Genomic DNA, 20510 nt, shown 5'->3' with positions numbered 1-20510 from the left:
AACCTCCATGTGTTTGTGTTTCTTCCCATTCTTTTATTTTAACTGATTCTACTTTCATACTGTTGTGGTTGGAAAAGATACTTGTAACTTCATTCATCTTAAAATTATTGAGACTTGTTTTATGGCCTTTTTTATGATCTGTACTAGAGAGTGTTCCATGTTCCCTTTAGAAAAATGTGTATTGTGCTGTTTTTTGGTGGAATATTCTGAATGTTCTGTTACGTCCATGTGGTCTAATGTGTCATTCAAGCCCAGTGATTCCTTAGTTTCTGGCTAGATGATCTGTCCACTGGAGTGAGTGGGGTGTTAAAGTCCACCTACTATTACTGTATGACCGGCAGTCTCTCCCTTTGCATATGTTAATATTTGCTTTATAGGGTGCCTGGGTGGCTCAGTGGGTTAAGCCACTGCCTTCGGCTCAGGTCATGATCTCAGGGTCCTTGGGATCGAGTCCCACATCGGGCTCTCTGCTCAGCAGGGAGCCTGCTTCCTCCTCTCTCTCTGCCTGCCTCTGCCTACTTGTGATCTCTCTCTGTCAATTAAATAAATAAAATCTTTTAAAAAAAAATATTTGCTTTATATATTTAGGTGCACCTCTGTTGGAAGCATAAATATTTACAAGTGTTTTATCTTCTTATTGGATTGATCCCTTCATTATATAATGCCCTTCTTTGTCTCTAATTACAGTTTTTGTTTTTAAGTTTATTTTGTCTGGGGCGCCTGGGGGGCTCAGTTGGTTAAGTGTCTGCCTTCCGCTCAGGTCATGATCTCACGGTGCTGGAACCGAGCCCCATGTCAGGCTTCAGCGGGAAGCTTGCTTCCTCCTCTCCCTCTGCCCCTCCCCCTGCTCATGCTCACAGTCTCTCTCTCTCTCAAATAAATAAATAAAATCTTTATTTTCTAAATAAAGAGATTTTATTTATGTATTCCAGAGAGAGAGAGAGACAGAAGCCCAGAGAGCAGCAGGGAACCCGATGTGGGACTTGATCCAATCAAAAGACACAGGGTACCCACCATGCCGCCAAGGTCATGGCCTTGGGCAATGCTGGGCTCTCACTCTCTCCCTAATTCTGTGTGTGTCATGCATTTTTCTTTCAAAATTGGTATCTTTCATGTTGAGCCAGCCGTAGAATATAGAAATAAATCTCCGCCAAAAAAATTGTTTTTAAATATAAAAAACTCAAAAATCAAAACCTATAAAACTATATATATAATTGTGTATATTTTATAAAATTATATATATTATATGTGTGTGTGTGTGTGTGTGTGAATCTCTATCCCTTCCTGAAGGTGCCTCTTTCAGGGGAAAGCAGTTCATTTTCTTCCTTTCACCCTTAGCCCTCTTCATGTTTTTGTCTTTGTTTTTTTTTTTTAAGATTTTATATATTTACTTGACCGAGATCACAAGTAGGCAGAGAGGCAGGCAGAGAGAGGAGGAAGTAGGCTCCCTGCTGAGCAGAGAGCCCGATGTGTGGCTGATCCCAGGACCCTGAGATCATGACCTGAGCAGAAGGCAGAAGCTTAACCCACTGAGTCACTCAGGCACCTCCCCCCTTCATGTTTTTAAAATAAACTTTTAAAAAGGAAAAAAAGTAACTCCTCCTATTTCTTTTTTTTTTAGTTAGAGTTGAAACATTCCTCAGACCAGGTGTTGATATTGGAGGCCCCCTCCCCCACCCACCCCCACCCCAGGTCAGTCCCCTTGGCCTCTGCTCCTCCTGTCTCCTCCCCACTGCCTTGCTCAGCTCCCCTACAGCCCCTCCCACTCCCCATCCCGGGACTGGTCTTGGGTTTCCCACCATTTAAGAGGACATTGAAACTGAGAACAAAACAAAAAAATGTATGGCAATTTTTACCTTTTATTGCTTGTTTTTAACTTCACAAATGATAACAAAATCTCAAAAAAAAAAAAAAAAAAGGCAACTACCCTGTGTCTTTTGATTGGATTATTTATTCTATTTACATTTATAGTAATTATTGATAGGTATGTATTTACTGACATTTTGTTTGCTGTGTTCTGGTTGTTTTTCCAGTTCTATTCCTTTTTCTTTACTCTCTTCCCTTGTGAGTTGATGATTTTTTAGTGTTATGTTTAGATTCCTGTCTGTTTATTTTTTGTGTATCTATTCCAGGGTTTGGGTTTGTGGTTACCATGAGGTTCATGTATAACAATCTGTGTATAGCAGTCTATTTTCAGTTGGTGGTTAAGTTCAGATTCATTCTAAAAATACCACATTTGGGGGCACCTGGGTGGCTCAGTCAGTTAAGTGTCTACCTTTGGATCAGGTCAAGATCTCCAGGTCCTGGGATTGATTCCTGCACCAGGCTCCCTGCTCAACAGGGACTCTGCTTATCCCTCTGTACCTCCCCACCCCTACTCCTGTGCTCATTCTTGCTCTGTCTAGCCCTCTCACCCTCTCCCCTTCTGTCCCTTCCTCCTTCTCCCTCTCAAATAAATAAAATCTTTCATAAATAAATAAATCCCCACCCCCCACACACATACATTTTATCTTCAATAGCATATTTTACTTCTATTTTGTGTATTCATTTATTGTTGGAGATGTTGTTGATTTTAGTACTTTTGTCTTTAATCCTCAGTTTTATAAGTGGTTGATCCACTACCTTTTCTGTGTGGTTGCCTTTACCAGTGTTTTCTTTCATAGATTTCCTTATCTAGTTACTGTCTTTTCTTTCCTGCTTGAAGCAGTTCCTTTAATATTTTTTGTGAAGCCACTTTAGTGATGATGAACTTCTAGCTTTGCTGTCTGGGAAATTCTTTTATCTCTGCTTATGTTCTGAATGATAACCTTGCCAGGTACAGTATTCTTGATAGTAAGGTTTTTTTGTTTTCCTTTCAGCACTTTAAATATGCTGTGCTACTGTCTTCCAGCCTATGAAGTTTCTGCTGAAAAATTAGCTGATAATCTTATCAGGGTTCCCTTATATATAACAAGTTCCTTTTCTTTTGCTGCTTTTAATTTTACCTTTAATTGTTGACATTTTAATGATAATGTGTCTTGGTGCAGTCTCTGGGTTCATCTTGGACTTTCTGTGCTCTCTGGACTTGTATGTCTCTTTCTTCTGCCAGGTTAGGGAAGTTTTCAGCCATTATTTCTTCAAATAGGTGTCCTGTCCCTTTACTCTCTCTTCTCTTTCTGGAACTGCAGGCAATGAGTGTTAGTACACTTGATGTTGTCCCAGAGGTCCCTTAAACTATCCTCCTTTTTTAGTTTTTTTCTTTTTACAGTCCTAATTGGATGATTTCCATTACCCTGTCTTCCAGATCACTGATCCATTCTTCTTTATCATCTAATCTATTGTCTATTCCCCCAAGTGCATATCTCATTTTTATTATTGTCTTCTTCAGCTCTGATTAGTTTAGTTTTGTTTTGTTTTGTTTCCTCTCTCTCTGCTGATGTTCTCACTATGTTTATCCATTCTTTTCCCAAGTATGGTAAGCATCTGTACGACTATTACTTTGAACTCTTTATTGGGTGGATGAGTAGATAAGCATCTCCGTTTTATCTAATTCTTTTTGAGGTTTTTGTCTTGTTCTTTCATTTGGAACATGTTCCTCTGTCTCCTCATTTTGTTCAATTCTCTGTGTTTGTTTGTATCTATTAGGTAGTTCAACTATATCTCCCCATCTTGAAGGAGTGGCCTTATGTAGAAGATGTCCTGTGGGGCCCAGAAGTAAAGTCCCTCCTGGCCACAAAAGCCAGGTGCTCCAGGGGTGTCCCCTATGTGGGCTGTGTGCCACCTCATGTTGTGGCAGGCCTGCAGCTACTGTGGGTGCGCTGTTGGGTGGGGCTGGTCCCCTGCCCGGCTAGTATTGCTGTGAGCATGCTGGCGGGAGGGGCTGTCGGTCAGCTGTGAAGCCCAGCTGAGGTGCATAGTTGGCTAGGGTTAGCAGTCTAGAGGGAGGGTTCCAGAATGGTACCCACCAGTGCCAGGATCAGAACAGCAGAAGAGGATAGCAAAAATGGCTGCCACCACTGTGTCAGTCCTTGCAGAGGGGCCCAGCTGCCTCCTATGGTTCCAACAGACCCTCCAAGATTAGTAAGTGGGACTCCTTCACCTGCAGCCCATGTAACGTTCGATCTGGTGTTTTACACTAGAGTGTAAAGTTCCAAGTCAAGTTGATCTATGTGTAAGCTTTTTAAGAGTAAGTTCTTGGGGTGCCTGGGTGGCTCTGCATTAAAGCCTCTGCCTTCCCAGGCATGGTCCCTTCCCATGATCCCAGGGTCCTGGGATCAAGCCCCGAATCGGGCTCTCTGCTCAGCAGGGAGCCTTCTTCCTCCTCTCTCTCTGCCTGCTTCTCTGTGATCTCTTTTGTCAAATAAATAAATAAAATCTTAAAAAAAAAAAAAAAAAAAGAGTAAGTTCTCATTTCCCTATAGTTCTAGAGGTTTCTGAGATGTACTCGCTGTTGGTTTTTAAAAGCTAGGTGTTTGGGCATCTTGTCTCTTTTGTTCAGGATCTAAGGGTTGGAGTCCCTGATGTGGAGCTCAAATCTCTCACTCCTCAGGGAAAACGTTTTGTGCCTTTAAGATCCCTCTTGCCTGCGAAATGCTGCCCCCTGTGTATCTCTGTCTCTCCCATCTGTCTCATTGCTGTCCCTTCTTGCAGAGAAGGAACATCCAGTTTCTGTTCATCCAGTTTCTCGGTCCCCTTCAGAGGGAATGATCCTGTATGTAGTTGTCGATTTGTTGTGTCCCTGGGAGGAGCTGAGCTCAGGATTTTCCTATACTTCTGTCTTGAACCTTTCCTCCACATCTGTATTCTTAAGAGATACTGATCTGTAGTTTTCTTTTGATGTCTTTGTCAGGTTTTGGTATCAGGATGTAATACCAGCCTCAAAGAATGAGCTGGGAAATGTCTATGCCCATTCTGTCTTCTGGGAGGCTTTTCAAAAGATCGGCGGTAATTCTTCTTTAAACATTGTGGTAGAATTCACCAGTGGAGCCGTCTGGTTCTAGGCTTTTCTTTGTAGGAACTTCTTATTAGTATTTTTTTCTTTTTACTTGCATATGTCTGTTAGATTTTCTGTTTCTTCTTGAGCCAGTGTCAGTATTTTTTATTTTCTAGGAATTTGTGCATTTCATCTTAGTGATTTAGCTTGTCACTGTACATTTGTTCATATGATTCCCTTATAATCCTTTTGTCTTCATTAAGTTTGTTAGTTTGGTGGTCATGGGTCCTATTTCATTTCTGATTTTAGACATTTGAGCCTTTATTTTGGTCAGTCTAGCTGAAGTTTGTTAATTTTATTGATCTTCTCAAAGAACTCACTTTTGGGGGCACCTGGGTGACTCAGTTGGTTAAGCAACTGCCTTTGGCTCAGGTCATGATCCTGGAGTCCCAGGATCGAGTCCCACATCAGGTTTCCTGCTAGGCAGGGAGTCTGCTTCTCCCGATGACCTCTCTCCTCTCATGCTCTCTCTCTCTCATTCTCTCTCAAGTAAATAAAATCTTTAAAAAAATAAAAAAAGAAGAAGAACCCACTTTTGATTTTGCTGATTCTTTTTTATTGTTTTTCTGCATTTCTATTTCCACTTCAATCTTTAGGATTCCCATCCTTCTGCTTGCTTTTGGTTTTGATTGCTCTTTTTTATGTTTTCTTAAAGTGGAAAGTTAAACTATTCACTTGAGAACTTTCTTTTTTGACATACATGTTTACAGACATAAATTTTCATATTAGTACTACTTTTGCTCCTGTAAGTTTTTGTATGTTTTCATTTTCATTCATCTATATTTTTAAAATCTCCTTGCAACTTCTTTGATCCATTGGTGTGTTTGGGAAGAGGATTTTTTCTGCTTTTTTGGAGTGCTCTGTATTTGTCTGTTGGGTCTAGTCCACTTATAGTGTCCTTCAAGTCCTCTGTTTCCATGTTGATCTCCGGTATAGTTCTGTCAGTTACTGAAAATGAAAGACTGAACTCTCCATTGGTCCCTGAATGGTACGTTTCTGCTTTTACTTCTGTCAGTTTTTGCTTTATGTATTTTGAGGCTCTGTTTTTAAGTACAAATGAATTTGTAATGGTTATCAAATCCTTTTGATAGATTGCTTTGTGGCATTATGGAATGTTTCTCTCTGTTGCTAATGCAATTGTAATCCTCACATCTTTTATGTCTGATATTAGTATGGCTACTCTGACTCTTCTCGTTCCTGTTTGCATGGTGTACCTTCTCCACCCTTCTGCTTTCAACCCCTTTGTGTCTTTATTAGTCCTCTTTATTCATGTGGACTTGAGTTATTATCTGATGTCTTTTTTTTTTTAAGATTTTATTTACTTATTTGTCAGAGAGAGACAGCACAAGCAGGGGGAGAAGCAGTTAGAGGGAGAGGAAGAGGCAGACTCCCCACTGAGCAGAGAGCCCAATGTGGAACTCGATCCCAGGACCCTGAGATCATGACCTGAGCCAAAGACAGAGGCTTCATCGACTAAGCCACCCAGGTGTCCCTATCCGATGTGTCTTTTCATCTCAGTCTGAAGACATACCATTAGTATTTTTTGTGAAGTATATGTTCGGGACACATTCAGTTTTTATTTGTCTGGAGTTGTCTTAGTTTCCCCATTTTGAAAGGATGCTTTTATGTAGAATTTTTGACTGGCAGTCTTTTTCTTTGATTACTTTAAATATGTCATCCCACTGCGTCTGGCCTTCATGGTTTCTGATGAGGACTCAGCTGTTAATCTTGTCGCCCAGCTCCTGCACAAGACAAATCTGTTGTCTCTTGCTTACTGCACGTTTGTCTTTTATCCACTGAGACATAATTGGCATACAGTATTCTATTAGTCTCACACAACATAATGATTCAGTTATTTGTGTATCTTGTGAAATGATCACAAGTCTAGTTAGCATCCATCGTCACATAGTAGAGTTTTTTTCCTTATGAAGAGAACTTTGAAGATGTGTCTTAACCATGAAAGTCTCTTAACTCTAGGAAACAAACAGTTGTTGGGGGCAGAGGCAGATGGGATAACTGGGTGGTGGGCATTAAGTAGGGCACATGATATGATGAGCACTGAGTGTTATATGCAGCTGGTGAATTACCTCCACATCTGAAACCGATGGTGTACTGTATGTTGGCTAATTAAATTAAAAAGGTCTGTCTTAGCAACTTTCAAATATATAATACAATATTACTAGCTGTAGTCACCATGCTGTTCATTACATCCCCATGACCTACTTATTTTATAACTGGAAATGTGTTGCCTTTTGACCACCTTTACCCATTTCTCCCACCCTCTTTGTCTTTGGGTGTCTTTCCCTCTCCTCTCCTCTGGGACCCCCCCATATGCAGATGTTGGTTTGCTTCATTGTGTCCCACAGGCTGTGGAAGCTCTATTCATTTCCTCTTTCTGGTTTTCAGACTGGACAGTCTCAGTTGACATTATCTTCAAATTTGCTGATTCCTTCATCTGTTTGCCCAAATCTGTTGTTGAGCCTGTCTGGTGAATTTTTCATTACACTTACTGTGCTTTTCAACTCCAGAATTTCTCTGTAGTTCTTTTCTAAAATTTCTCTTCAGTGATACTCATGTTTGCTGAGACATTGTCTTCATGCTTTGCTTTTGAGTTCTTGCAATATGGTTTCATTTAGTTGTTTTAATACAAGCATAACATCTGATTTAATGTCTTTGTCTAAGAAGATCTCTATCTCAGCTTCCTCAGGGACAGTGTCTATGGGACTGTTCCTCACCCCCATATATGGGTCATGCTTTCTTCTTTGCTTGGAAGTTTCATGATTTTCTCTTGGACATGTTAAGTAATATATTCTGTCAACTTTAGAAATCATATTCCCTCCGTATGGTGTTTTTATTGTTGTTCGTTTAGTGCCTTTTCTGAACTGTGTAAAGTTTGTAGTCTTTGGTTGGCTTAGTGATCATCTCGTGATTGGACAGATAGCTCCTTCGATGCCTTTGACAAGTGGTCCCATGTGTGTGAGATAGAAGGTCCCATGCCTTGACTACTACTCAGCCAAGCAGCTCACAACTGTCTCAGCCTTTCCTTCCTCCTTCTGCAGCGCCTCAAGGCAGCCAATGGCGAGAGCTTAGAGCTTTTCAGGTCCTTCCCTAACATGCATAAGGTACAGGGCGTGCGCATATCCCTCTGTGTAGACATGACCTTCTGGATTCCCAGAACTTGTTCATTTTCTTCCTGTTGCTCATTTGTTCCTGCTCATTCTTCCTGTTGTTCATTTTCTTCCTGTTGCTCCTCTGGGGTGATCTTGGGACAACGACCTACCTACCGTGGTAGTTCAGCATTCATTGCCTTGGCCATGTCATGATTCTAAACAAAAGATGCTATTGGGGCGCCAAGGTGGCTCAGTGGGTTAAACAAAAGATGCTATTAATACCTACACTCCACCTTTTAACAAGTTCATGGTTAATAGCATTATACAGTAAGTAGCCTCAGTCCATCCTGTGTGTCCATTCCACACATAATTTGGACATATCAGAAATCTGCCTCATGGCTTTTTATGATCTCAGATACGGGGCTCTGCTCACCCAGTTTGAAGATGATCTACAGGACACAACCAGACACCCATTAGGATGGCTACAGTCAAAAAACCTGACAATTCCAAATCATTTTGAGGATGGGAGCTCTCCTGAAATTTTGTAGGCTAGCGGTGGGAACATAACATGATATAAGCACCTCGGGAAAGTTTCAGTTTTTTATGAAGCCAAGTCTGCATTTATGATTACAACCCAGCAATTCCACTCCTAGATATTTACCCAGGAGGAATGAGGACATCTGTTCACACCAATATTTGTTATCAATATTCTTAAACAGCTTTATTCATAATAGCCAAAAATCAAAAGAATCCAAGGGACCATTAACAGGAGATTAGAGAAACAAAGAATGGTATGTCTGTACAGTGGGATTCCGTGCACCAGTAATAGGAACATGCTACTGAGACACAGGATGAGATGGGAAATCGCAAAAACATGCTAAGCAGAAGCACCCAGGCACAGGAGAGAACATTCCAGAAACAGCAAAACTGTGGTGACGGAAAGCAGGTCAGTGGTCACCTGAGCCAGCAGTGGAGGGGCACAAGGATCTTTGGGACGGGATGGAAATGTCCTGTCTCTTCATTGTGGTGGGGGCACCACGGGTATACGTACTTGTCTCATCGCACTGTGCTGTAAATATTTGCAGCTTATTGTGTGTAAACTCTACTTCAGTAAAGTTTTTTTTTTTTTTTTATTTGACAGAGAGAGAGATCACAAGTAGGCAGAGAGGCAGGCAGAGAGAAGGAGGAAGCAGGCTCCCTGCTGAGCAGAGAGCTGGATGCGGGACTCGATCCCAGGGCCCCGAGATCATGACCTGAGCCGAAGGCAGCGGCTTAACCCACTGAGCCACCCAGGCGCCCCAGTAAAGTTTTCTTTTTAAATATAGTTTTTAAAAAATTAAAAAGATGGTCTACAAAAGACACCCTTACTCTTCCCTCTCTGTAACACAGGTCCCCCTTCGGACACCTGCAGGGCCGGTGGGAGAAAGGGTGCAAGAGCTCCCAGGTGTCCGGAGGGGACATCTCCCCCCGCCACCCCCCCAACCTTACAGCCTCTCAGTGGAAGGCAGCTCTGTGGGAATGCACAGTACAGCCTCTCCTCCAATTCTGCCTCTTGAAGATCCTTCTGTACCCCCTGGCATGGCTTCCCTGAGTCCCAGTCACATTAGCACTGGGAAAGGCAAGAGGACAGCCTTTGGGGGCTTCGGGAGAACCCCGTCTATCCCCAAGTACTCGGGAGTTCTGTGGGCTTCAGGCCTGTGCCTGTCACTGCCCTTGGAATGTGTGTGGCCTTCTGCAGCCCTCACGCTCCCTGGAGCAGGTCCCACTTTTATGGGCCTCTGACCCACCTTTTGTCCCCTGACTCAGTTTGGGGGCAGCCCGGTGTCCTGTGCCGTGGGCCTGGCCGTTCTGGATGTTTTAGAGAAGGAGCAGCTGCGGGCTCACGCTGCCTCTGTGGGCAGTGTCCTCATGGAGCTCCTCCGACAGCAGAAAGCCAAGCATCCCATCATCGGTGACGTCAGGTGAGGCTCGGACAGCACTCCTTACCTGCTAACTGAACACCAACCCGGGGCCAAGCATGGTTTCTTTTGTCACCTCATTGTCACCCCTCTCCACAAAGGAGGAACTAAAGTTCTGAGGGGTGCTGCTGCCCGAGATGGCGCTTCTAGGGCAGGAGAAACCGGGGGCAGACAGCCCTGGCCCCCAACCTTTCCTCTGTCACAGCTGGGGCCCCTCTCCTCAAAGTCACTTGCTGGCACTGCATCACCACCCTCCACCCTCCAAGGATTGTGCAGCCCTCAGGCTCCCCAGGAAGCGGAGGCACAGGACTGGTGCTTTGGGCAGGCCCAGCCAGAGGGGGAGCACAAGGGCCCATGGCCCCTCCGGCCTGGCTTCCTAAGATGTTGCCTTTCCATTCCAGGGGCATCGGGCTCTTTATCGGTGTGGACCTGATCAAAGACACAGCGACAAGGACACCAGCAACTGAGGAGGCAAACTACGTGGTATCCAGGTACTATTTCTCGAACCGAGTTGCCTCTGCAGTGTCCCCTGACTGGGAAGGAACTGCTGTCCTGCTTCTGCCATTGCCACTGTGTCCCTGGGCCCTCAGGGCCACAGAGGGCTGCCTGAAGGAGTTGGCATCGGGGCCAGAGCGGGGAAGGGGCCCCCCTTCTGTGTACCCCCACCCCGACTCCACACACTGATAAAGTGGCCAGGTCCGCTTGGTGGCCAGTGCCTGGTGGCAGGGCCTCATATGGGTGTGGGCGGTTCCCAGCCGAGGATGCGAGCACCACAGGGGCTCAGAGACCATAAAGCCACGTCCCACAGCACCTGGCTGCCCTGGGGAAGCTGCTACTTTCACGGCCATGCCAGGGCCCGTGGCAGAGCCAGACTTGGGGCTCCCCATGGGCACAGCAGCCGGGTTTTCTTTGGTACGGACAGGTCTCCTGCTCCTTGTCTGGGTGCAGGCATCTGGAGGACCCCAGGGAATAAATGAGAGAGAATGGAAGTCGTGGTCAGAATGTAAATACAATCACCTCAGACCCTTTCTTTCTGGCCAAATGACCTTCCCAGGTTGAAGTGCAAACGTGGACTGTTAATGTCCTTAGGTACCATTACTATTAAGGAGGTGAAGCTATCTTCCTAGAAAGAACTGGAAATGAAAACTGCAGAGTCCTCTGAGATGTCCAGATGACTCTGGGGCAGGAAGCAGAACCGGGCTGGCAGAGAAGTTCCTGGAGCTGGGGAGGGGGCACAGGGGTTCGCTGTATCAGCCCAGCAGCATCGGTGCGGTACAGGAATGCTGGCTGGCCACGTCCTAACCACAGCCTGTCATGGCTCAGGCCGGGACTCCAGGGCTGGATGAGAGGAGGCCCCTGCTTGGGGTGTAGGGGTGGGATGGAGGGTGGCAGGCTCAGGGCCAGGTGCAGGGCACCCCACACAGGAGCCCTTAGTGCTGGGTGAACAAGGACCAGCAGGCAGGCAGTTCGGGAGGAGGTAGCCAGTGCTGTGTCCCTGTGGGACCTGGTCTGGGGTGGGGCTCCCAGGGGCTGGTTGGCTGAAGCCAGGCCAGACTTTGAGGCTCTGTGAAGGGTTCCTTGGCTGCTGGGCCGCAGGGCCTTGCCATGTCCTATCCTCACAGGCTGAAAGAGAACTACATTTTGCTGAGCACAGACGGCCCTGGGCGGAATGTCCTGAAATTTAAACCCCCAATGTGCTTCAGTGTGGACAATGCGCGACACGTGGTGGCAAAGATGGATACCATCCTGACAGGTGAGCTGGGGGTCCGAGGAGCAGCTGACCATGTCTCTTGAGCCCAACCTGGGGCCAGGAGCTAGGACCTTCCAGAGTGCCTGGGAAGGAGACTTTATAGTGAGTCGGGAGTCTTTGAGACAGCGCAGGGAACAAGGAGCTGTGGTGTGGAGGGCTTTCCTGAGCCCTGAGTAGCACCAGCATGGACGCAACACGAGGCAAGGCAATCACCTAGTGACACAGCAGGGATTTATATGGCAGGAACATTGTGCTCTCCTTGAAGGCTAGTGCCCCCTCAGCAGCTAAGGTGCTGGACTGAGATTTGCACCCAGGATTGATGAAATGCAAAAGGAAATTCTTCCCTAGGTTTCCACCCCGCTAGGAATGTCAGATCAGTGTGGGGTCTGCCCTAAATGCACTCACCAGGCCACCTGGAACAATAGAACGGACAGGTCTCTGCTATGCCACACGGACAGGGGTGGGCGGTGGGCAAAATCCCGCCTCCTGGCAGGCACCCCTCCCTCTCCTCCACCTCTGCAGGTGGGTTGCCTGGAGGAAGTAGGGTGTTTGTGGGGAGGCCACAGGAGGAGGGGCTGAGCAGGCACAGACTTGCCTTTACTTTCCTGGGCAGAGGGGCTGCCATTGAGCCTGAATGTTTGGGGCAACCTGACTGACACCTGGCTTTGTCTTTTGGGGAGTGTTGCTGACCCTGTGGTTTGTACACTTGGTCAAAGGGCTGGACAAGGAGTCCAAAAAGCTTGGATGCTGGACAAAGGCTAAGCACTTGTGGGGGCACGGGGCCGGGGGCTTTGTGCTGTTTTTCAGACATGGAAAAAAAGGTGAGAAGTTGTGAGACACTGAGGCTCCGGCCCTAAACCAGCCCTGGCACTTGCGTCTTCCTTCCTTGGGTGAGTAGGCCTTGCTCCTCATGACCCATGGCTGTGGCCCTCACCCTCAGCAAGCCAAACCTTGCTCTTAACCAGGTTTTCTTCAGAAACATCTCCCCATAGTTGACGGGGAAGACAGGACTAGCACCTTCCTCCCTGAGCCAGTTCTCCTTCTAGAAGGAATGGAAAATAGCCCTGGGGTGCCCCAGTCCAGCCAGTAGCTCAACTCTGCCACAGGGGGCAAAACTGTTCTGGGCCACCCAGGAGGGGGCACTTTGTGTTCAGTCCAGCTGGCCCCTAGGATACTGCCTTCCTGGGCACATTCCCACTGTCCTCAGCTAGGAGACCAGAATCCCACTTCCAGGTGCCCAGGAGAGACAGCTGCAGCTGCCGCAGCCCCCACTGCTCTGGGAGCAGCACCCCTCACAGTACTTCCTTCACCCCCTTGAAGCTGCCTCCAGTCAGAAGTCCTTTAAAACTTCCTCTAAAAGGGCTCAAAGTCCTAGGCAGGACCCATCCTTACAAGCAGTGCCCCAGCAGTGCCCAACGTCCAGGCTCCGCTTGCCAGGACTGCTGTCTGGTCATAGAGGCAACTAGAGCTTCGAAGGCTCAGGAGCGCCTGGCCCTTCCCCGCTCTTCACAGCATGCCCCACACTCACCCAGGCTTTGGGGGTTTTTAAATTTTTATTTCAAAAGCTTGGATAGCTTCAATATCCAGGTCGTGGCAAAATCAGGACACGTGTAAAATACCTTACAATACATTAGATTCCCAAAAGGTACCAAAAAGTACAGTAAAATTAACACTTCCATTAACAGGAAATGTATGACACAAATAATATAAAATTAAAAGGTGAAAAAAAGGTGACACTGGTTTCCTAAGATACAGTTTACTCTTTACAACCAGGGTCCACAGGTCCAGGCTGCGGGCGGTGGCGGGCAGTGGACCCTCCCAGCCGGCCCTGGGGGACCCGGGCCTAAAACTAGCCCTCCAACGCCGCTCTGGCCTCAGAGACCCCCACACGCTGCCTACGACAACTAGAGCTCTGGAAATAGTCAACAGGAGAGTGATTTCCAAGGGGGAAATTTTAAATAAGATGCACATGGGACAGGCCATAGAAAGTACGCCAGGTTAAATTTGGTACATAATTGTGTTCTCTCAAGATCCGGACAGAGCGTGTGCGGGCGGGCGTCCGGCCACGGCCTCAGTACGGCTTGTAGTTGTTCTGGTGGCCACCGCGGCGCTGGCTCTTCCCGTAGTTCGTGCCACCCTGACCTGGGGACAAGAAGGCCATGCATGGGTCGCGGTGCCATCTGCCCGAGCCCTCCCCGAGCCTGGCGCCTGCTGTACCACCACACCAGAGCCCGCACCCCAGGCCAGCACGGAAGGGGCCACGCCCTGCCTTCCTGAGGCCCAGAGGCTCAAGTGCCTCCTCCTGTGGTGGCCGCGCCGGGCCCCCAAGCCCAGCCTGTCCGACTCCAAAGCCCCTGCTGCCAGTGGCCCCTGCACTGTCTGTCCTGCCTCCCGGGGTTGGGGGTGAGCGGCCAGGGCCTCCCTCTCTCCTACTTACTGTAGTCGTAGCCGGGGCCGTAGCCGTAATAGCCATAGGGCGAGTAGTCGTAGCCGCCATAGCCGGGCCCGTAGCCCTGCTGGTAGCCGTAGCCCTGGTTCCAGTAGCTGCCGTAGCCCTGATTCCAACTCTGACTCTGACCTGTGGGGGGAGCAGGGCCCAGGGGCCCAGGGACCATTTAGCACACGCAGGAGCGAGGATGGAGGAAATCCTGCCCTTCGGGTGGCGGGCTCACTATGGCAACTCAGGTAGAAACCAGGGGGTTGCTGTCTGGCGTCAGGGGCTCTGGGCCCCGCCCTGCATCTGAGGCCCAAGCCGGGGCTCTGAGGGCCAGGAGGGCCCTGCCGGCTAACTGCACTTGGGGCAAATAAGCAGGAGCTCACTCTCTCACATCTCCCTCTCCTCACCCCCACACTCCCTGGCAGCTCGGCCCTAAAAAGGAGGACATTTAGGCTTTGGAGTCCGAGGGGCCTGGACAGAAGGAGGTAAAGTGCCCGGCACAGCCCTGCCCTACCTTCTGCCCACCCGCCCACGGGTGTACCGAGACTCAGGCCCGCCACCCAGCCCAGCGTGCCCCTCAGGCCCGCCACCCCCGCACCCTGACTGCAATGCAAAGGCCCTTCTGCCCTGGGGCCCCAGGCCGCAAGAGCCAGGCTCTTCCACACCAAGCAGCAGCCACAGCATGACCCGCCGGGCCTGGTGCACCAAACGCCAGAGGCCAGCAAGAACCCCCCCCACCCAAGACAGGCACGGGGGCTCCATGCAGGCAGGGCCCCATCTTTGCTCAGCCAGGTTCCACTCACCTCCGCTTCCACCGCCACCGCCGCTGCCTCGGTTCCCTCGGTTGCGGTTCCCACGGCCCCCAGAGCCGTACTGCTGCTGCTGATAGACTTCTTTGGGCTGGGCCACCTTGATCTCACACTGCAAGAAGAGAGGACAATAGGTCAGACCACTGCGACAAGCTTGGGACAGGGCCATGGACAAAGACCTTTGTTGGAGACTCAGATGGCCCATGGGGACTAAATGCTCAATACAAAATCTGCCTGGGGCACCTGGGGGACACAGGTGAAGCATCCCAACTCTTGCTTTTGGCTCAGGTTATGATCTCAGAGTCAGGAGATTGAGTCCTGCATGGGGCTACACGCGGAGTGGAACCTGCTAAAGTTTCTCCAACACGCGTGTGCACTCAGTCTCTAAAATCAATCTTTTTTTTTTTTTTTTTTTTTTTTTTTTTTTTTTTTTTTAAGATTTTATTTATTTATTTTACAGAGAGAGAGAGAGATCACAAGTAAGCAGAGAGGCAGGCAGAGAGAGAGGAAGGGAAGCAGGCTCCCTGCTGAGCAGAGAGCCCGATGCGGGACTCGATCCCAGGACCCTGAGATCATGACCCGAGCCAAAGGCAGCAGCTTAACCCACTGAGCCACCCAGGCGCCCCTCTAAAATCAATCTTTTAAAAAAGTTCAAAAGAAACATGCTTAAGTGGAAGCCACATTTGGGCTAGAAACCCTCGGGACCACAACTAAAATCTCTGGATCAGGACTCACTAGGGCCTTTGGGCCAAAACCTTTCCCCAGAGAACTTACTGGGGTGACAGCTGTAATTTGAGGCCTGCTGATGGCAGCCCAGATCGAACAACTGGGAGAAGGCACAGTGAGCCTGAGGCCGAGGCCAACCCAGCATAGCCCGATTCCACACCAGGTGGGCAGCTCTGAGGCCAGCCCCGTCCTCCTGGGAAAGAGGCCTCAGAGCTGACTTCTCAGATCAGGGGCCTTAGAAAAGAAGTGGGGGGAAACTTATTTTTTTTTTCCTTTCCTTTACAGAAGAAATGAAGCATCCCACTCCAACAGGCTGAGGCTGCGCCTCTGACCTCTGGCTTTGAGGAAGGAAGCCACTGAGGCTCAGGGCAGGGCCTCCCTGGGCCTCGCTGCTCTCCCCTCCCCTTCTCCCAACCACTGGCCTGTTGGTGGGAAGGGCCAGATGTCTGTGTCCTCTGAGGAGCCAAAGAGTCAGTTTCCTTTTTGCTCAAAATCTGCCCACTGCGGCTGGGATCAGGTTCAGGACCTCCCACCCAGTGTTCCTGCCCAAGTCAATCAGAAGTTTACTTTTTAGAGGAAATACCCTCACACATATACTCTCCTAAATAGGACCTCTAAGATACCATTTTCTACAATGTGTCACCATCCAAGCATACCCTAAACCAAGAAATCTTCCCCAAGTGATTCCATCTGGTGTCTTCTGTTTAATTAAAAATGCTGAATACATTTATTTCAAAACCCACCACCAGTAGCAACTGACTACCTTACAGGTACTTCCTGCCATTTCACATTCAGTGGGGGGGTGAGGGGTGTCAATGTCTAGGGGAACAGCCTTCACCCAGCTGCTGCACCTAGACTTCAACTCATTTGATGTAAAATTTAAGGGCCCAATTCTGCATCCCAGCTAGGATTAAGACTTCTAGAAGCCCCACCCCCTACCTGTCCCACCTTATCTGGCTGCTGCTGAGCTCAGACCTGCCACACCCAGCCAGCCAGCCACACCCTCAACTGCCTCCTCTGCCACCTGGAGAACACCTGAACCGAAAGACACCCCCAACACCCCCCACCCCACTACTGGCCAGAGTTCAGAGGGAAGGGCTGGCACTTCTCACCGTGAGGCACCGCTCACTTAGGCAAAACTGACCACAGACACACGTGGACTAAAACCCTGGGAGCTTTGGGAAGAACCCTCATCTGAGGTGGAAACCGACTAAACCAACATCCAGAGCCAGAGCAGGTGGAAGCAAACAAAAGATCTGGTTGTGACAGGAGAGAGAAAAAAGCTCCACAAGAGAAACAACTTTACCCAAAGGAAACGAACCCATTAATAACAGAAGTTCTAGAATCTTCTGAGACTTAGTACAGGCCATATTCACCTTGGACGCCAGATGGAGAACACCACAACCTCTAGCTTTCAATCAGGAATCAAAAGGGCTACTGAACATATTCTAGCCCAGAGAAAAGACCCTTTCTCCTGCCTCCCACACATCCTGGGTTTCTACCAAATCTACCAGCCCAGAACTCCCTGAAGGATGGGATCATCTGCCCCAATCAGGATAGCAGGCACTGGCAGAACCCAGCAGGGTCAGACTGCCCCAGAGAGGTAGCCCAACTCCTGAGGCACACCTGTTAAGTAAGAGCCAGCTCTCCACCAACAGAAGGCCAGATACAGAGCTGGAGACAGACACCTTACCTTACTGCCACTGATGGTATGGAACTTTTTCTCCAGAACTTTCTTCACAGGTTCCTCTTCTTTAAAAGTGATGAAAACAAAACCTCGTCTTTTGTTCAACTTTGGATCCATTGGAAGCTCAATGGCCTCAATCTGTAAACGTAGGCAAAGCTCAGAACCAATGCCTCTTCCCACCCCCCAGGGCCTACAGGGAACTCTGAGGAGAAAAGACCCGAAAAGGCCAGAATGAAAAAGCCTCAGAGAGCTATAACCAGCCAAGGCTGCCTAGGACCAGGGAGAGCAACCTCAGGGCAATCAGCAGGCCACCAACCAGGGTCCCACACTCACCTCCCCGAACTCTCGAAAGTACTCCCTGATCTTCTCCTCAGTGGCTTCAGGGTTCAGACCCCCCACAAAAATTTTCTTTACCGGGTCCTTCTTCATGGCCATGGCCTTTTTGGGGTCAATAACACGGCCATCCAGCCTGTGTTCCTTCTGGTCTAGGACCTGTCCCAACATAAGAAAATGAGCTTCGAACTCAACAGCACCATCCTCAACAAGCCCCTTCTCTTTGAGCCATGAAGACCCCAACACTGGTACACAAAAGTGTTTGACCCCCTTCATACTCCACTCCTACATGACTTAGCAACACAACTTCATCTCCAAACTTCCAAGTACAGCTAGTTTATCTGAGCCCCTAGAGACCTCCCCCAACTCCCCCCACCGCTTTCCCAGAGAGCACTGGCTCAGTTCAAAGCCTCTCTTTCGCAAGTTAAGCAGTAGTGAGGCAGGCTGGAGGTGGGCTGCTACGGTTGGAATCCAGCCCTTTCTGGCTGTGACCTCTTTCTACTTACACTTCTGGGCCTTTGTTTTGTTTACTGTAAAATGGACCTAAAATAATACCTATTTCATTCACAGCAACCTTGGACTCCATTCTAGTCCTCAGGATAAAGGATTTGCCCAGAAGTGACACCAAAAAAACCCAATAAACACCAAGTATAATCTTCCTGGGCCCATTTAATCTGTATCTGTAATCCCCTCAAAAACAGAACAGAGTTCCTCACATCTGCTTTTCCCAAAGCCCTCAAGCACCTACAGAACACACAAACTCATCGTGCTCTCAGAACCCTATCCTAGAACAAACTTCATGCCGCTGACATCAAGCGCCCAGCTTACCTTTTCCACACTGGCTGCATCTTTGAAGAGGATAAACCCAAACCCTCTTGACCGGCCAGTGTTGGGATCCATCTTTATTGTACAATCAACGACCTCTCCAAATTTGGTAAAGTAATCCTTTAGATCTTTTTTGCTGGTATCCCAGCTCAGGCCACCAACGAACATTTTTCTGAAATGGTAAAGACACACGTGCCAACGAGCCTTACAACAGCGCTGTGATGTTGGGGCCGGCCCTGACACCACCACCTTCAGTGCTAGCGGGTAAGCAAAGCCGCCATCCGGAATGCGGGTCTGCCCCGAGAGCCCCCGAGGGGCCTATGTTGGGGAAGTGTCCACCAATCTTCACTCCCCTCCCACACAACCGTGAGCCGCGAGAAGCTCTAGGCGGTGCAGTCCGCGACGGGGCAGCGGAAGGGAGGGCACTGCGGCCTGGGGCAGAAGCCCCGAACCTTCACAACTCGAAGTCATCCGCCTAACAAGCAAGTTAAGACAGAAAGCCGCCGGCCCGGACGGTCCTCACCGCCCCCGAGAGCTCGCTCTCCAGGAACTCAGGCTTCCGGGGGCCGGAGACCGCGTTCAGACCGTGACTCCGCCCTCCGCGGGGTGGGGGGGAGAGAGGGAGGCCACGGCCGGGGCGCGCGCCAACTCCGCCCACGCAGCCCCGCGGAGCCCAAGGCCGGCTCGGCCCCGGGTCCGAGCGCACTCCCCCTTCCGGGCCGCCCGCCCCCCGGCCCCGCGCGAGCAGCCCCGGGGCGGCGCCAAAGTCGACCCAACAAAACTCCTGCAAACTCCGGCGCGAGCGGCGGCGCGGCGGGCGTCAGGCGCGGAGGGGCAGGGCGACGGGCCTCGAGCAGGCCCCGGCCGCCCGCCCGCCCCTCCCCCCGCCGCGTGGCGCCAACAAAAGGCGGCCCCGGAACAAAGGCGGCGCCCCGGTCGGCCCGCGACCGCACCTACCCCGCGTCCTCCTCGTTCTTGCTGGCGTTGATCTGGTCACCCTCGGCACCGTTCTGGTTGCTGGCCGGGGGCGCCGAGCTCCCGCCTCCGGCGCTCGCCGCGGCCCCGGTGCCGGCCCCCGCCGGCGACTCGCCTTCGGGGGCGGCCTCGTGTCCGTTCTCGGTGGCGCCCGTGGTCTCCATGGGCTGCTCCTCACCCGCTTCCGACATGCTAGGCCGGGGCGCGGCGGCTCCTGCAACGAGTGGCCCCAGCGCGTCAGGCCCGCGCGGCTCCCGCCCAGGCTTCCCCCCGCCCGCCGCCCGCGGGCCCGGCCGCTCACCTCGCCGCCGATGACGCCGCGGGGCCCGCTCGTCCCCACCCGCCGGAAAGGCGCCGCGGGCTCGGCCGCGCTCACGCCCGCGCTGCCGGGCCTCGCCTCCGTCCGCCGACGGAGCCGCCGCGACCTCGCGCCCTCCTTCGCCGCCGCGCCGCACGGAGCTCACCGACAGACAGGCTCACTGGCGCCCGCGCGGTGCCGCCGCCTGACAATGCCGACTCGTGGCGCTCTTTATAATGCCGGGGCCGGGCGCACCTCGCAACAAGGCGCGTGATCATTGGCTGCGCCTGCCCGTCACTCAACCCCGCGCCGGCGTCCCATTGGCCGCAGCGGCGCGCGCACGCTAAATCCGGGCGGGCTTTGTCCTCATTTTAGAATCCGCGCGAGCCAGGGCCCTGCGGACGGCTCCCGGAGCCGGGCGGGAGAGCGGCGCCGGCAGCCGGCAGCCGGCAGCCGGCAGCCGGAATCCCGCGGGGGGCCGAAGACCTCTCCTCGCCGCCCCGTGCAGCCGCAGTCTCTCGTGCCGGAGCGCCCCATCCCAGCATCGGTAGCTTCGCGCACTCCGTTCTCCCAAAAGAGGAAACTGGGCTCTAGGAAGTCTCGCAAACCAAGGTCGCCCGGCTGGAAGTG

General features: G+C 50.4%; 2 protein-coding genes across 5 annotated transcripts in view; one reads left to right on the top strand and one right to left on the bottom strand.

The window, feature by feature from the left end:
• Positions 1–16504, top strand: part of PHYKPL (5-phosphohydroxy-L-lysine phospho-lyase) — a 36678-nt gene extending 20174 nt beyond the window's left edge. The window contains exons 9-13 of one of the 3 annotated variants that reach the window (XM_059175862.1): positions 9889–10043; positions 10442–10531; positions 11663–11793; positions 12598–12680; positions 16048–16504. In XM_059175862.1, coding sequence (XP_059031845.1) covers positions 9889–10043; positions 10442–10531; positions 11663–11793; positions 12598–12647 — 426 coding nt within the window. In that variant the 3' untranslated portion in view covers positions 12648–12680; positions 16048–16504. Of the gene's footprint in view, positions 1–9888; positions 10044–10441; positions 11794–12597; positions 12681–16047 lie in introns of those variants that run through there. The other 2 variants (XM_059175860.1, XM_059175863.1) reach the window with 2 other exon arrangements.
• On the bottom strand, positions 13325–20103 carry HNRNPAB (heterogeneous nuclear ribonucleoprotein A/B). Of its 2 annotated transcripts, XM_059175864.1 has the most exons (8): positions 19884–20102; positions 19565–19796; positions 18611–18779; positions 17783–17941; positions 17456–17587; positions 15031–15148; positions 14228–14368; positions 13325–13932 (listed from the first exon to the last, which is right to left on the bottom strand). In XM_059175864.1, the coding sequence occupies exons 2-8, from the start codon at positions 19771–19773 to the stop codon at positions 13862–13864; spliced, it is 999 nt and encodes a 332-aa protein (XP_059031847.1). In that variant the 5' UTR covers positions 19774–19796; positions 19884–20102; the 3' UTR covers positions 13325–13861. The 2 variants fall into 2 exon arrangements, with proteins under 2 accessions (XP_059031847.1, XP_059031848.1); XM_059175865.1 differs by lacking the exon at positions 14228–14368 and having other exon boundaries at positions 19884–20103.
• Between the last annotated feature and the right edge of the window lie 407 nt (positions 20104–20510).

This window comes from Mustela lutreola, chromosome 5, assembly GCF_030435805.1.
Source record: "Mustela lutreola isolate mMusLut2 chromosome 5, mMusLut2.pri, whole genome shotgun sequence".
NCBI classification, from domain to species: domain Eukaryota; kingdom Metazoa; phylum Chordata; class Mammalia; order Carnivora; family Mustelidae; genus Mustela; species Mustela lutreola.
Note: the sequence above shows the minus strand (reverse complement) of the source record. Positions and strands in the feature narration are given on the sequence as shown.